The 17,856-nt window shown below is 46.9% G+C and overlaps 1 protein-coding gene across 1 annotated transcript in view; it reads right to left on the bottom strand.

The window, feature by feature from the left end:
* The window catches only part of LOC130367336 (complement C3-like), a 163,079-nt gene extending 145,872 nt beyond the window's left edge, over positions 1–17,207 (bottom strand). Inside the window, exons 1-7 of the mRNA XM_056569745.1 lie at positions 17,200–17,207; positions 16,012–16,198; positions 14,121–14,283; positions 11,212–11,282; positions 9,613–9,701; positions 7,321–7,403; positions 4,987–5,080 (exon numbers count right to left, since the gene is read on the bottom strand). Of these exons, the coding sequence (XP_056425720.1) occupies positions 4,987–5,080; positions 7,321–7,403; positions 9,613–9,701; positions 11,212–11,282; positions 14,121–14,283; positions 16,012–16,198; positions 17,200–17,207 (695 nt within the window). The remainder of the gene's footprint in view (positions 1–4,986; positions 5,081–7,320; positions 7,404–9,612; positions 9,702–11,211; positions 11,283–14,120; positions 14,284–16,011; positions 16,199–17,199) is intronic.
* Between the last annotated feature and the right edge of the window lie 649 nt (positions 17,208–17,856).

The raw sequence follows: 17,856 nt of genomic DNA, 5'->3' as shown, positions 1-17,856 counted from the left end.
GAAAGGTCTAAGGTGGCTTTCGTAGTCAGTCTTCTGTCCGGAAAAGCCCTGTCATGGGCCACACCGCTCTGGGACCGCAATGACCCCGTCACTGCCTCAGTACACTCCTTCTTCTCGGAAATCCGAAGTGTCTTTGAGGAACCTGCCCGAGCCTCTTCTGCTGAGACTGCCCTGTTGAACCTGGTCCAGGGTAATTCTTCCGTTGGCGAGTATGCCGTACAATTCCGTACACTTGCTTCAGAATTGTCCTGGAATAATGAGGCCCTCTGCGCGACCTTCAAAAAAGGCCTATCCAGCAACATTAAAGATGTTCTGGCCGCACGAGAAATTCCTGCTAATCTACATGAACTTATTCACCTAGCCACTCGCATTGACATGCGTTTTTCTGAAAGGCGTCAGGAACTCCGCCAAGATATGGACTCTGTTCGCACGAGGCGTTTCGTCTCCTCGGCTCCTCTCTCCTCTGGTCCCCTGCAATCTGTTCCTGTGCCTCCCGCCGTGGAGGCTATGCAGGTCGACCGGTCTCGCCTGACACCTCAAGAGAGGACACGACGCCGTATGGAGAACCTCTGCCTGTACTGTGCTAGTACCGAACACTTCCTGAGGGATTGTCCTATCCGTCCTCCCCGCCTGGAAAGACGTACGCTGACTCCGCACAAGGGTGAGACAGTCCTTGATGTCTACTCTGCTTCTCCACGTCTTACTGTGCCTGTGCGGATGTCTGCTTCTGCCTTCTCCTTCTCTACAGTGGCCTTCTTGGACTCTGGTTCTGCAGGAAATTTTATTTTGGCCTCTCTCGTCAACAGGTTCAACATCCCAGTGACCAGTCTCGCCAGACCCCTCTACATCAATTGTGTAAATAATGAAAGATTGGACTGTACCATACGTTTCCGCACGGAGCCCCTTCTTATGAGCATCGGATCTCATCATGAGAGGATTGAACTTTTGGTCCTCCCCAATTGCACCTCGGAGATTCTCCTTGGACTTCCCTGGCTTCAACTTCATTCCCCAACCCTGGATTGGTCCACTGGGGAGATCAAGAGTTGGGGGTCCTCTTGTTCCAAGAACTGTCTAAAACCGGTTCCCAGTAACCCTTGCCGTAACTCTGTGGTTCCTCCAGTAACCGGTCTCCCCAAGGCCTATATGGATTTCGCGGATGTTTTCTGCAAAAAACAAGCTGAGACTCTACCTCCTCACAGGCCTTATGATTGCCCTATCGACCTCCTCCCGGGTACTACTCCACCCCGGGGCAGAATTTATCCTCTCTCTGCCCCAGAGACCCTTGCCATGTCCGAATACGTCCAGGAGAGTCTAAAAAGGGGCTTTATCCGTAAATCCTCCTCTCCTGCCGGAGCCGGATTTTTCTTTGTCTCCAAAAAAGATGGCTCCCTACGTCCTTGCATTGACTACCGCGGTCTTAATAAAATCACGGTTAAGAACCGCTACCCCTTACCCCTCATCTCTGAACTCTTTGATCGCCTCCAAGGTGCCCACATCTTCACTAAATTGGACTTAAGAGGCGCCTATAACCTCATCCGCATCAGAGAGGGGGACGAGTGGAAAACGGCATTTAACACCAGAGATGGACACTTTGAGTATCTGGTCATGCCCTTTGGACTGTGCAATGCCCCTGCCGTCTTCCAAGACTTTGTCAATGAAATTTTTCGTGATCTATTATACTCCTGTGTTGTGGTATATCTGGACGATATCCTAATTTTTTCTGCCAATCTAGAGGAACACCGCCGGCATGTCCGTATGGTTCTTCAGAGACTTCGTGACAACCAACTCTATGCCAAAATTGAGAAATGTCTGTTTGAATGCCAATCTCTTCCTTTTCTAGGATATTTGGTCTCTGGCCAGGGACTACAGATGGATCCAGACAAACTCTCTGCCGTCTTAAATTGGCCACGCCCCTCCGGACTCCGTGCTATCCAACGCTTTTTGGGGTTCGCCAATTATTACAGGCAATTTATTCCACATTTTTCTACCATTGTGGCTCCTATCGTGGCTTTAACCAAGAAAAATGCTGATCCCAAGTCCTGGCCTCCTCAAGCAGAAGACTCCTTTAAACAACTCAAGTCTGCCTTTTCTTCGGCTCCCGTGCTCTCCAGACCTGACCCTTCCAAACCCTTCCTATTGGAGGTTGATGCCTCCTCAGTAGGAGCTGGAGCTGTTCTTCTACAAAAAAATCCTTCCGGGCATGCTGTCACTTGTGGTTTTTTCTCTAGGACCTTCTCTCCAGCGGAGAGGAACTACTCCATCGGGGATCGAGAACTTCTAGCCATTAAATTAGCACTTGAGGAATGGAGGCATCTGCTGGAGGGATCAAGATTTCCTGTTATTATCTACACCGACCACAAGAACCTCTCCTACCTCCAGTCGGCCCAACGGCTGAATCCTCGCCAGGCCCGGTGGTCTCTGTTCTTTGCCCGATTTAATTTTGAGATTCACTTTCGTCCTGCCGATAAGAACATTAGAGCCGATGCTCTCTCTCGTTCCTCGGATGCCTCAGAAGTTGATCTCCCTCCGCAACACATCATTCCACCTGACTGCCTGATCTCCACTTCTCCTGCCTCCATCAGACAGACTCCTCCAGGAAAGACCTTTGTTTCTCCACGCCAACGCCTCGGAATCCTCAAATGGGGTCACTCCTCCCATCTCGCAGGTCATGCGGGCATCAAGAAATCTGTGCAACTCATCTCCCGCTTCTATTGGTGGCCAACTCTGGAGACGGATGTTGGGGACTTTGTGCGAGCCTGCACTATCTGTGCCCGGGATAAGACTCCTCGCCAGAAGCCCGCTGGTTTTCTTCATCCTCTGCCTGTCCCCGAACAGCCTTGGTCTCTGATTGGTATGGATTTTATTACTGATTTACCCCCTTCCCGTGGCAACACCGTTATTTGGGTGGTCGTTGATCGATTCTCCAAAATGGCACATTTCATTCCTCTTCCTGGTCTTCCTTCTGCGCCTCAGTTGGCTAAACAATTTTTTGTACACATTTTTCGTCTTCACGGGTTGCCTACGCAGATTGTCTCGGATAGAGGGGTCCAATTCGTGTCTAAATTCTGGAGAGCTCTCTGTAAACAACTCAAGATTAAATTAAATTTTTCCTCTGCATATCATCCCCAGTCCAATGGACAAGTAGAAAGAATTAACCAGATCCTGGGTGATTATTTGCGACATTTTGTTTCCTCCCGCCAGGATGACTGGGCAGATCTCCTTCCATGGGCCGAATTCTCGTATAACTTCAGGGTCTCTGAATCTTCCTCCAAATCCCCATTTTTCGTGGTGTACGGCCGTCACCCTCTTCCCCCCCTTCCTACCCCCTTGCCCTCTGGTCTGCCCGCTGTGGATGAAATTTCTCGTGACCTTTCCATTATATGGAGAGAGACCCAAAATTCTCTCTTACAGGCTTCTTCACGCATGAAGAGGTTCGCGGATAAGAAAAGAAGAGCTCCCCCCGTTTTTTCCCCTGGAGACAAGGTATGGCTCTCCGCTAAATATGTCCGCTTCCGTGTCCCTAGCTACAAGTTGGGACCACGCTATCTTGGTCCTTTCAAAATTCTGTGTCAAATTAATCCTGTCTCTTATAAACTTCTTCTTCCTCCTTCTCTTCGTATCCCTAATGCCTTTCACGTCTCTCTTCTCAAACCACTCATCCTCAACCGTTTTTCTCCCAAATCTGTTCCTCCCACTCCTGTTTCCGGCTCCTCGGACGTCTTCTCGGTCAAGGAGATTTTGGCTGCCAAAAAGGTCAGAGGAAAAAATTTTTTTTTAGTAGACTGGGAGGGTTGTGGTCCTGAAGAGAGATCCTGGGAACCTGAGGACAACATCCTTGACAAAAGTCTGCTCCTCAGGTTCTCAGGCTCCAAGAAGAGGGGGAGACCCAAGGGGGGGGGTACTGTTACGCCGAGCGCTCCGGGTTCCCGCTCCTCCCCGGAGCGCTCGCTTCACCTCCTCCGCTGCAGCGCCCCGGTCACGTCCTCTGACCCGGGGCGCTGCGATCCTGCTGCTAGCCGGGATGCGATTCGCGATGCGGGTAGCGCCCGCTCGCGATGCGCACCCCGGCTCTCCTACCTGACTCGCTCCCCGTCTGTTCTGTCCCGGCGCGCGCGGCCCCGCTCCCTAGGGCGCGCGCGCGCCGGGTCTCTGCGATTTAAAGGGCCACTGCGCCGCTGATTGGCGCAGTGGTTCCAATTAGAGTTATCACCTGTGCACTCCCTATATTACCTCACTTCCCTTGCACTCCCTTGCCGGATCTTGTTGCCTTAGTGCCAGTGAAAGCGTTCCTTGTGTGTCCCTTGCCAGTGTTTCCAGACCTTCTGCCGTTGCCCCTGACTACGATCCTTGCTGCCTGCCCCGACCTTCTGCTACGTCCGACCTTGCTTCTGCCTACTCCCTTGTACCGCGCCTATCTTCAGCAGCCAGAGAGGTGAGCCGTTGCTAGTGGATACGACCTGGTCACTACCGCCGCAGCAAGACCATCCCGCTTTGCGGCGGGCTCTGGTGAAAACCAGTAGTGGCTTAGAACCGGTCCACTAGCACGGTCCACGCCAATCCCTCTCTGGCACAGAGGGTCCACTACCTGCCAGCCGGCATCGTGACATATATGCGCCACAGGAAGTTCTTTTATTTTTGAATTTCCTTTCTGTCTGACCACAGTGCTCTCTGCTGACACCTCTGTCCGTTTTAGGAACTGTCCAGAATAGGAGCAAATCCCCATATCAAACCTATGCTGCTCTGAACAGTTCCTTAAATGGACAGAGGTGTCAGCAGAGAGCACTGTGGTCAGACAGAAAAGAAATTCAAAAAGAAAAGAACTTCCTGTGTAGTATACAGCGGCTGATAAGTACAGGAAGGATTAAGATTTTTTAATAGAAGTAATTTATAAATCTGTTTAACTTTGTGGCACCAGTTGATTGAAAAACATTTTTTTTCCAGTAGAGTACCCCTTTAATAAAAGACTAAACAGTCCAGACTACATACTGCGCATGGATCTCCACCGTAATCTTCTCATCATCAATGGGGAAATAATTTGTCTCTGGCTTCAATTCCACTTTCACATCAGTTTGTATGAGTTCTGTGCAGACGTCATTGTGGAAGATATTGACAATGGGGAAACAGAATGGAGATTGTTAAATTAGCTTACAAATTTACAGCTGGCTAAAACAATGGTCCCTCGGGTTACAATGGCCTCAGGTTACAATATTTTCAACATACAATGGTCTTTCCTGGACCATTGTAACTTAAAGGGGTATTTTGGCTTTATACATCTTATCCCCTATCCAAAGGATAAGGGATAAGATGTATGATTGCAGGGGTCCCGCCGGTGGGGACTCCCGCGATCTCAGTGCAGGCCCTGGCATTCTGTGTCTGTGATTGACTTTTACATGTAAGAACTTGTTTTATCTGTGTTATTTATCTTGGATAGACATTTTGGACTTTTTAGAGTCAGTTTTAAAGTCTTAAGACCGTACAACGTTCATCCTGGAACCAATTAATATTGTAGCTTCAAAGACCACTGTACATACGGCCATGCCCACCATGTAATAGTTTTTTTTTAGAAGAGTACAGACAATGAGAGGATGGCCACAGGGTGTCCTACCCATAGATCTGCTATAATCTATGGGAAAATCTGGTGATAAGTGTTAAATTAAACATCCCTCTTATTTCAGGTAACTCTTCAGGATAAGCTGCCCCATGTACGTACATGAGGAGCAGAACTATTTTCCCCCTTTATATAACTTGTTTATGGTATGTTTTAGCAGATTTCTACTCTTCAGGCTTCATTTAAAATTTGCAGTTCTCCCAGAGCTGGTGAGCGGAGCTCACTCCTCCCCCCTCTATAGACTTGTAATGTTTGTCTTGCAGACACAGGACAAAGCTGAGCTGGTTTTCAGAGTGGATAAATTGAGCAGCATGAGGGGTGGGGAAAAGTTTTAAAACATTTTTGTCTAAGGCTGGGTTACAATTTGAACTACGGTTCAGAACGCTTGGAGCGGGGGGGTTGTGATGTCACTGCCACACCCCTGGTGCCATCCCCTCCCATGACATCATGACCTCAGTGGCCCGCACTCAGCATTCTAAATGAACGCCGGCTGCTGCACAGAGATCGCGGGGGTCCCCGCGGCCGGACTCTCACGATCAGACATCTTATGCCCAATCCAACGGATAGGGCATAAGATGTCTAGTGGCGGGGTACCCCTTTAATAACAATATATTTTAAAAAAATTGGTATATTATAAAATATAAATTTGGCATCACTGTAACCCTACTGACCCAAAGAATAAGAAAGCTGCAGTGTAAACTTAAAATGAAAAGTGAATAAATTAAAAAATTTAAAGGGTACTCCGACAGCTGTCACGCCCCCTCCCATAGGCTTGCATTGAGGGGCGGAGCGTGACGTCACACACCGCCGGCCCCGTGGTCGCCGGTAATCAAACCCGGAGCGAACATGCTCCAGGGACTGATTTTAACTGGGGTGCTGCGCGCAAGATCACGGGGGTCCCCAGCGGCGGGACTCCCGCGATCAGGCATCTTATCCAGTATCCTTTGGATAGGGGATAAGATGTCTAAGCGCCGGAGTACCCCTTTAAACATGACCCACTAAGATTATGCCCCTACATAGCTATGCTGATAGAACAAAAAAGTTACAGCTCCTCTAAGACCATGTTGACACACAGTATTTTTGTCTTTATTTTGGTTAGTATTTTTGTTTTTACCAAAACCAGGAGTGGAACACAGGAAGAGATGCACATCTTTCCATTATATTTTTCCTTTTTGTTAGTTTCACTAAGGGTGCATTCACATCACGTTTAGCTAATAAGGTCACCAGATCCGGCAGGGAAATTTCAAAACCAGCCGCTACCGTATCGCCGCCGGACACGCCACTGCAACCGGACACGCCACTGCAACTAATTCATTTAAATGAATGAGATTTGGCACCGGTCCAGCTGGGATACGGCAGTGACAGTTTTGAAATTTCCCAGTCGGATCTGGCAGCCGGATTTTGGAGACGTGGAGCGAATGCACCCTAATACTGTTACCATAGCCATAGAACCCATTCACATCGCAGAATTACGAAGCAGCATCCAATGTAAACATTTTCCTAGGAAACTCCATTGTAGTGGCACCGTGCACACATATTCTGCCGCAGGAAATTAAAATTCCAGACACGCATTGCCGTCAGTGGAGACTATGTAGAGAATGTGAGTCGGTGAATGCCGGCAGATATTCTTCCTTCTGAATGAGTCCTAAATCCAAAATATTAAGTAGAGGTAAATACTGCGAGAACCCCACAACAAGAGCACAATCTCTTACCATTATTTAGTTTTACTACAAAATCTGTGGAGTAACGTTTATCATCTTCATCATGTCTTGCAGATATGGTCCATGTTCCGGGGCTGTCAGGAGCAATAAAAACAATGGGGCAGATTCATTATTATTTCACTCTAAAAGGAGATATCCAGGATTGATAAAATGTATCCCCTATCCCAAGGATAGGGGATAAGTTTTAGATCGCGGGGGGTCCGACCGTTGGGACCACCCGTGATCTCCAGTATGGGGCCCCAGCAGCTCACGGGAAGAGGACACGTCGACTACCGCACGAATCGGCGGTTGACATGCCCCCTCAATACAACTCTATGGCACAGCCAGAACGCTGCCTACGGGGCCGGGGCTGCATATGGGAGATAGCGGGGGTGCCCAGCGGTCGGACCCCCACGATCTGAAACGTATTCTCTATCCTTAGGATAGGGGATACGTTTTTCAATCCTGGATATCTCCTTTAATCTTGGCTTAAATGGGTACTCCAGTGGAATATATATATTTTTTTTAATCAACTGCTGCCAGAAAGTTAAACAGATTTGTTAATTACTTCTATATAAACATCTTAATCCTTCCAGTACTTATCAGCTGCTGTATACTACAGAGGAAGTTGTGTTGTTCTTTCCACTCTGACCACAGTGCTCTCTGCTGACACCTCTGTCCATGTCAGGAACTGTCCAGAGCAGGAGAGGTTTGTTATGGGGATTTTCTCCTGCTCTGGACAGTTCCTGACACGGACAGAGGTGTCAGCAGAGAGCACTTCAGACACGGCTACGCCTTTCACAAGGCACAATATGCTATTCGAATGTGTGAAGAGCAGAGGAAAACGGAAGCTTGGGATCGCGCTGTCGCAGAAATCACTGGATTCGGTGCGTATCTTTAAGTTATATTTATTGTCACACAACGCGTTTCTGGATATAAACTGATCCTTTCTTCAGGCGTGATCATCACGCCTGAAGAAAGGATCAGTTTATATCCAGAAACGCGTTGTGTGACAATAAATATAACTTAAAGATACGCACTGAATCCAGTGATTTCTGCGACAGAGCGATCCCAAGCTTCCGTTTTCCTCTGCTCTTCACACATTCGAATACGCTGGTGGATCCAGCGTGGGAAGCCGCAGCAGTTGCAAATTCTACAAGCGATCATCAGTGTTGTGCCTGGAAATTGCACAACCATACCAGGTGAGTGTATTTCTCACTGACTCTGGTATTCCATTGCCGGCAAAGGATCCTACACAGGAGTGCACTGTTTGTCCCTTTCTTTTACAATATGCTATTGGCAATCGACTGTACAGTAGTGAGAATTAGTGTTGGTCGCGAATATTCGCAATTCGAATATTATTCGCGAATATCGCATATTCGCGAATTCGCGAATTTCGCGAATATAGCGCTATATATTCGTAATTACGAATATTCGGTTTTTTTTTTTTTTTTCACAGTACACATCACAGTGATCATCCCTCTCTGCTTCCAGCTTGTGTGGTGTAAAGAAGGTTGTAATACTACTGTGTGAGACTGGCGTGCGAAAATTCGCATATGCGAAAATTAGCATATGCTAATTTTCGCATATGCGAATTTCCACATATACTAATTTTCGCATGCGCGTATTTTCGCATACGCGAAAATAAAACGAGAATATAACGAATATGCGAATATTCGCGAATATATGACGAATATTCGTCCATATATTCGCGAATATTCGCGAATTCGAATATGGCCTATGCCGCTCAACACTAGTGAGAATACAGCAATGGATACAGAATTGTCGTTCACCCCCAGGCCATGAACATTTCCCTGTGGGGGTCGTGACGTCACGGCCACGCCCCCTCAATGCAAGTCTATGGGATGGGGTGTGGCAACTGCCACGCCCCCTCCCATAGACTTGCATTAAGGGTGCGTGGCCATTACGTCAAGACCCCCACAGCCTGCACCCAATGTTCGGAACAAAATGTTTTGAACCCTGGGGCAGTGGAGTACCCCTTTGACATCAGTTTTTTCTAGGATTTGAGTAAGGCCTCATATGGGAGACCATACTATGGCCACATTTAGGACCTGTGTGTTGCAGCTGAAAAAGCCAGACACCCTCGTAGTTCAAGTGAGTTGAGCCTAGATCACCAATGATCCCAATGATGGCCATAGATTGGTTCATTTATGGTCTTCTGAATAAGGTGATTCTACCAGGGTCTCTACTCTCTAAGAAAATATAACCCTTCTCCTTCAAGTATTTTACTATTATACACCATATAAACACGGTAACGTCCAATTGTTATCTAAAGCCCCTTACCTTGCAAATTCAGGTAGCTTTACTGAACCCTGGACAATATTTTGTCTACTTGAAAAGTCTTCCATGGACACTATCACTCCATCTGGGTTCTGAACATAAAAAAATAAAATTGCATGTACCACCATAAAATAAGTTACCATAAGCACAAGCTAGGAATGGCTTTACTAAAAGGTCAGGTGACTATGTTGACTATATCTTCCATTGGTACCAGAGGCATGCCAGTTGAGATAATGGTCTTTTTGTAATGCCCCACCATGGGTATGATGTTGGGTATCGGAGGTACTGCTTCTCTGATTTGTGATGCACCTTTTCCTTGTGATGCACCTTCTCCTCGCCTCCCTGTGTTTGATATCCTCCACCCACAAAAACAATGGCACCCTGACTTCCTTTTGCCAGTGCACAGTAAACTGGGGTACGCCTAGAGGATCCCACTTAACTAACCAACAATGGACTTAAATGGGTACTCCGCCCCTAGACATCTTATCCTCTATCCAAAGGATAGGGGATAAGATGTCTGATCGGGGGCGTTGTTCCGCTCGGAACCTCCATGATCTCGGCTGTGGAACCACAGACATCCGGTGTAAGAAGGGAACTTCACTCCGAGTTGGATGACTGGCAATGCGTGGCAGAGGCTTGTGACGTCACAGTCACGCCTGCCTGTGATGTCACGGCCATGCCCCCTTAATGTAAGTCTATGGGCGGGGCATCTCTATGGGAGGGGACTCTGTCCCTAGACATCTTATCCCCTATCCAAAGGATAGGGGATAAGAGGTCTGATGGCAGGGGTCCCGCCACTGGGGACCCCCACAAATTCATCTGCAGCACCCCAGATATCCAGTGCAAAGAGGAAACTTTACTCCGTGCTGGATGACTGGCAATTCGGGGTGGAGGCCCGTGATATCATGGTCACGCCTGCCTGTGATGTTACGGCCATGCCCCCTCAATGCAAGTCTATGGGAGGGGGCATGACGGCCATCACACCCCTCTCATAGACTTGCATTGAAGGGGCGTGGCCATGACGTAACCAGCAGGGCGCTGCTGTAATGTCTCGAGCCTCCAGCGCTGCACCCGATGCTCTTAACAAATGCTGGGCGGAGCAGGGAGATTGTGGAGATCCCCACTGGCAGGACCCCCGCGATCAGACATCTTATCCCCTATCTTTTTGATAGGGGATAAGATGTCAAGAGGCGGAGTACCCCTTTAAAATGGGGAATACTATTTCAAATGGTTCTCTTCTTTGGATTTTCCCTACTTGGCAATAAGTGTTCAGTTTCCCTGCAGCACCATCTCTGGAACAATGAAGAATTACACAATGCCACTTAATGTACATGAATGGGTTGTCTGTGCAGGACAGTACAGGTCCTCCAGAGTAAGAGACGCTCTTTGTAATTGCTCTTGTTCTCTTTTTTTAGTTGAGTTTAGGATCCTGACCTCTCCTTTTTTACTTACTTGCTTTACAGTGGTGCACCTGTCCATTGGTTGTGTCTGGTATTGCCGCTAAGCTCCATGAATACTGCTGAGCTGCAATACTGTGGATTGTTGTCTTGGAATATACCCTATACAGGTCAATTACAGATGATGTAAAGTGGTCATTCTCACCAGAATTTCAGTCACAAGATGACGCTCTGCTGGTTTTAGGTCTGAATCCATGAGGAAAATACGATACATAACTGGAAATATAAAAAGAGATTTAGTTTTTTTTTTTGTTAACATAATCATGATTTGAGGGGCTATACGGAATTTTTAGAGAGGAATGCTTAACAGATATGTTTGGTATGAGCTTCACCAGAAGGTTCTGACCTTATCAATACTCCATTAAAGAGGTACTCCGCCCCTGGACATCTTATTCCCAATCCAAAGGATAGGGAATAATATGTCTGATCGCTAGGATCCCACCGCATGGGACCCCCGCGATCTCGGCTGCGGCACCCCAGACATCCGATGCATGGATGACTGGCAATGCGGGGGTGGCGGCTCGTGACGTCATAGTCATGCCCAGCTCACCATGTCACGGCCATGCTCCCTCAATGCAAGTCTATGGAAGGGGGCGTGACGTCATGAGCCTCCAGCACTCCGGTGCTGCATCCAACACTCCCATAGACTTGCATTGAGGGGGCGTGGCCACGACATCATGAGCGGGGCACGGCCATGACGTCATGAGCCTCCGGCACTTCGGCGCTGCACCCGACGGGACAGGTCCTCTAGAGTAAGGTCCTTTGGCGCTGCACCCGACGCTCTAAACAAATGCCGGGTGCAGCAGGGAGATTGTGGGGATAGAGGATAAGGTGTCTATGGGTAGAGTACCCCTTTAACCCCTTAAGGACTCAGCGTTTTTCCGTTTTTGCATTTTCACCTTCTAAAAATCATAATGCTTTCAATTTTGCACATAAAATTCCATATTATGGCTTATTTTTTGTGCCACCAATTCTTCTTTGCAGTGACATTAATCATTTTACCCAAAAAATCCATGGCGAAATGGAAAAAAAATGTATAGTTACGACAAACTTTTGGGGGCTTCCGTTTCTACACAGTACATTTTTTGGGTACAAATGACACCTTCTCTTTATTCTGTAGGTCCATACAGTTAAAATGATCCCCTAATTATATAGGTTTGATTTTGTCGCACTTCTGAAAAAAATCATAACTACATGCATGAAAATTTATACGTTTAAAATTGTCATATTCTGACCCCTATAACGTTTTTATTTTTCCGTGTATGGGGCGGTATGAGGGCTCATTTTTTGTGCCGTGTTCTGAAGTTTTTATCGGTACCATATATGCATTGATCAGACTTTTTGATCACTTTTTATTCTTTTTTTATTATATAAAAAGTGACCCAAAATACGCTATTTTGGACTTTGGAATTTTTTTGCGCGTACGCAATTGACCGTGTGGTTTAATTAATTATATATTTTTATAGTTTGGACATTTACGCACGCGCGATACCACATATGTTTATGTTTATTTTTTGTTTTATTTACCCAGTTGTTGTTTTTTTATGGGAAAAGTGGGGTGATTCAAACTTTTATTAGGGAAGGGGTCAAATGACCTTTATTTACTTTTTTTTTCACTTTTTTTGCAGTGTTATAGCTCCCATAGGGGACTATAACACTGCACACACTGATCTTTTACCCTGATCCCTGCATGGATCAGCGTAATAGGGGGTTGATTGTTCAAGCCTGTAGCTCAGGCTTGGAGCAATCAAACGCCGATCGGATGTGACGGGGCAAGGTAAGGGGGCCTCCGCTCGCGTCCTAGCTGATCGGGACATCGAGATTGTATCATGATAGTCCCGATCAGCCTGACTGAGCTGCCGGGAAGATTTTACTTTCGTTTTCGACGCTGTGATCAACTTTGATCACCGCGTCTGAAGGGTTAATAGCACGTGGCACAACAATCTGTGCTGCGCACTATTAGCCCAGGGTGCTGGCTATCAATAGCAGCCGGGACCAACCCGGTGTGATGCGGGGTCACGGCGTGACCCCGTTTTAAACACCGGGATCGGGCGCAGGGCATACAGGTACGCCCTGTGTCCTTAAGAGGTTAAATGAGTATTCCAACAGGAAAAAACATATTCCCTATACACAGAGGATTAGATGAGTGTCTGAACATGGCAGGGGAGGGGGGGGGGGAGAGAGTCAGACATTTGGGACTTCTTGTGATCTCTAAAATGAACCCTGTCTCTCAGCTCTAAATAAAGCTGTAGACGACACACACTCCATTCATTGTCTATGAGAGCGTCAAGAAACCTGAGTACACCGCTCTGGCATCACCGGTGCTCTCTAAGAAAATAAATGTATACAGCTCCATTCAGAGCAGACAGGGTTCATTCTAGAGATGACAGGGGGTCTCAACGGATACAGGTTTTCATAAGCTGGAACACCCCTTTAATGGGTAATTTAGAGGTCATTAGGAAAACATTACGTAGACCCACCCTCCTTTTTTTTCTGGAGGTTACAATTGAGTAGCTAAGGCTGCATTCAAACCATTTTTTCAGGTCTCGTTTTGTACATGGGTAAAAAATGTAAAAAAAAAAAAGAATAGAAATTATGTAAAAAAAAAAAAAAAAAGAATGAAAAAAGGATAAAAACATATTGCTCAATGTGTCCCCAGATGGCCGATTGGCTTTAATGGGCCAAACATAGTCAAAATGTGACTATGCTTGGCGAATTTCACGGATGTACGTGCTTTCTGTGTGGGAGTCAAAAACATAGCTGACCACATTTTTTTGAGTCCTGTACAGAAAGAGCATTTACTTAACATTAAAAGGTACATTAAAGAAGTCTGCCGGCAAAGTAGACACTGACAAAATACCCGAAATTTGATAAAAAGGGGCCTTTCCCTATTTTGTGGGGTGATTATCTGCAGAAAAGGTTGACATGGCCTTGTGTAACAGAGATATTGTCCATGATATATACATATACTGTACATATATATATATATATATATATATATATATATATATATATATATATGTATATAGTATGTATGTGCATATAGTATTTTACCTTTTGAGCCCGGGGTATACACTGGCTGGTCTGTCTGTATGAATATGTATCCGCTGTCATATGACAAGAGCAAGACTTTCTGTAGAGAACACACGGAGGAGTTTACGGAGACATGCACAAACTGCTTGGTGTTCTCATTCCTGTAGAAGTCTTTTATCTGCAACTTAATAAAAAAAAAACATTTAAAAGACTAACAAAAAGATTTGAGAAATCGCTCCCTGCCTGAGTTTCATCCTACTGATAAGTACCAACCATACAGCTACCAATGTAAGTCTATGGGGAATACCTGGTTGTGTGCTTGATTTTATGCTCCTTTTTGCAATAGCTCAAACACCTAAACCTAATAGCTAGGAAGGGGGCAAAAAAATTAAGATGGGGAGGGATCAGGTAAAATAGTGTTTGGCCGAACTAGTGTATCTATAATGTATGTTCAGCTTTACTCCCGAAAAATGCCGCAGGCTTTGTTTAGGATAAACCATCTCACTCTTTCTATCTCTCCTATCTCTATCACAGTTTCAGTCAATAAATAAAAAAAAAAAAACAAGCTCCATCTGTAACAAAACCGTTCCCTATAGCAATTCCCCTGTTTTCCTAAAGGGGTAATGTTTCTCCTTGAGGACAGTGTCATAAAGATTATGTGGAGACTTATAGGCCATTAATACTTTGAGGGAAGTCCTGGAAATAAAGGATATGTGTTAAAAGTTAGCGTTTCACTCCAACTATAAGTCTAGGAAATTGACTGGGAATGTATTGCAGTACCCATCTGCAGACAGCTGTTTTGGGGTCATTGCTGATGAGAGGCAGCCCCCCTGACACAGATGTCTGCAGATGAGTATTTCTCCTTCTGGACAGATCTATGGCTTAGAATACATTCCCAGTTAGTTTCCTAGACTCCTAGTAGGAGGAAAACACTGACTTTAATGGTAAATCTATAAAACACTGACTTTAATGGTAAATCTATAAAACACTGACTTTAATGGTAAATCTATAAAACACTGACTTTAATGGTAAATCTATAAAACACTGACTTTAATGGTAAATCTATAAAACACTGACTTTAATGGTAAATCTATAAAACACTGACTTTTAAAAGGAAAACCATTTGGGAAAGGTGATGTGAGTGCTGCTTTGCATATCCTTTCTTCCTCATGAACCTTGTACAGTGACCCCCCCGACCTACAATGGCCCCGACATACGATCATTTCAACATACGATGGCCTCTCAGAGGCAGCATCAACATACGATGCTTTTGTATGTCAGGGCCATCACATAAACGGCTATCCGGCAGCGCAGACTGCTTCAGCTGCCCCCGGATAGCCGTTTACGGTGCCCTGTGTGGTCCGCTGACAATCACTTACCTGTCCTTGGGGCTCCGGAGCGTCCTCTTCGGGATCCCCTGCATCGTCGGCGCTCTCCATCGACGTCATCATTTCGCTGCGCACGCCGTCCCGTCATCCAATAGGAGCGGCGTGCGTAGCGACGTGATGGCGGCGACGGAGAGTGAGGATGCCAGGGAAGAAGAGGCCTTGCCGGAGCGACGGGGACACCCCGGGGACACGGCGACAGTGATGGAAGGCGACATCCAGGGCAGCGGTGACGGTTCACGTGAGTATAACCTCCAATACCAGTGGTCTTCAACCTGCGGACCTCCAGATGTTGCAAAACTACAACTCCCAGCATGCCCGAACAGCCGTTGGCTGTCCGGGCATGCTGGGTGTCGTAGTTTTGCAACATCTGGAGGTCCGCAGGTTGTAGACCACTGTCCTATACTTTACATTGCACGGATCCCTCAACATACGATGGTTTCAACAAACGATGGTCCATTTGGAACGGATTACCATCGTATGTTGAGGGACCACTGTATATACCAGCAGAACATGTTACCACTTACTTTAACTTCAGCTAAGAAACTGGTTTTGGGATTCATGTGGACATCAGTCCGGAAGAGGAGGCGAGAGCCCAAGGGAAAGTCAATGATCTGGATTTGGGCAGTAAATGCAGAAGTTTGTTCATAGGCATCAAGTATAATGGTCTCCTCTCTCCCTACTCGCAGGACTGCAGGTGTTATCAGGACACATCTGGAAGCAGAAGACAATATCCAATGAATGTTTGACATAGAATGGAAAATTGTGGATCTGGGTTATAATAATTAGAAATCAACCAAATAAATTGCACATGCACAAAGGAGAATTTGTTGTTTCAAGGCACTTAAATGTGCACTGTCAGATCAAAATACTTTTTTTATATGTTGTTACTGATGGAAATTAAAGACCTTTTGTAATATGGTTGTTTAAAGATTTTTGCATATGTATTAAAGAAAACAGCTCCTGAAATCCCACCACTAGGGGTCCCCATACCTAATGGCACACCAACCAGTCCTGCAGCAGCATCAGGCTTGTCCATGAGTCATGGACAAGACATGGCTGATGGACAAGACTGCATGAGCACATACCAATCACCTCCCACCACCACAAGGGATGGACTCGCCCCCTCCCACTACACACCAATCACTTCCCACTAGCACAAGGAGATACACGCCCCCTCCCACTACACATCAATCACCTCCCACCACCACAAGGAGGGACACGCTCCCTCCCACTACACACCAAACACCTCCCACCACCACAAGGAGGGACACGCCCCATCCCACTACACACCAATCACCTCTCACCACCACAAGGAGGGACACGGCTCCTCCCACCAATCACCTCCACCACCACAAGGGAGGGACATGCCCCCTTACTGTGAGAGGTTTTCTTACACTGTGAGTTAATGAAAAAAGGGATTTTGTGAGATAGCAACACCTGCAGAAGTGGCTGCAGCCGGAGGTGTTGAGTCCCACTGCCATGCTGGAACGTCTCCTTGCCGATAAGTTCTGGAGGGCTCTGCCTTACTCCCTCCAGAGCTGGATTGGCCAGGCGTCCCCTAGCAATGCACTGGGAATGGTAGACCTCGTAGAAAGGCCACCGTAAAACTGCGGGAGGGTGGCGGTTGAAACCCAGGAGGTCCCCACCCTTGCCCAGGCAGCTGGAAAGCCATAAAAGCCCCACCCTGCTGCTATGTTGGAACTGTCACGAACTGGGACATGTTAGGGCTAATTGTCCCCAGCAGCAGGAACCTATGGACACCAACTATATGTCCCTGTATGCCCAGAGACTGTGTGCCACCGGTGTCCCCAGGGCAGGGGACTCTGATCACCTCTTCCAGGTAAAGGTGGGAGATAGTGTCGTGGTGGCACCAATAGACTCAGGTAGCATGGTGACGTTGGTGAGGTCCAACCTGGTGCCGCCTACTGAGTATACGGGACGACAAGCGGAAGTTTTGTGCATACACGTGGACTTAAAATACTATCCCACTGCCCTGGTGACTTTGTCTGCAACGACCGTCTGCTGGACTCAAGAGGTAGCTGTTGCCATGAAGTTACCCTATGAACTTATAATTGGGAGAGAATTTCCAGGGTTCGTATCTTTGTGGCCCCAGACAAGAGTTCCCCAGACCCGTGAGGCAGGGGTATCCCCAATAGACTGGCCCTACTCAGGGGTTACCCCGGACCCTGAGAACCTGAGTCAGAAGCAACAGCAGTTGGGGTGACCACCACTATGGTGGAAGAGAAGGAGTCATCTCCACTAAATGTAATGGAGGGAGATGTGGAGGAGCTGCCGTCAAGTCCAGAGTTGGCAGACCTCAATGTCTCAGGAGAAAATTTTGGTACAGCACAACATCAGGACGCGACCCT

Source organism: Hyla sarda, chromosome 4 (genome assembly GCF_029499605.1).
Source record: "Hyla sarda isolate aHylSar1 chromosome 4, aHylSar1.hap1, whole genome shotgun sequence".
Classification (NCBI taxonomy): domain Eukaryota; kingdom Metazoa; phylum Chordata; class Amphibia; order Anura; family Hylidae; genus Hyla; species Hyla sarda.
Note: the sequence above shows the minus strand (reverse complement) of the source record. Positions and strands in the feature narration are given on the sequence as shown.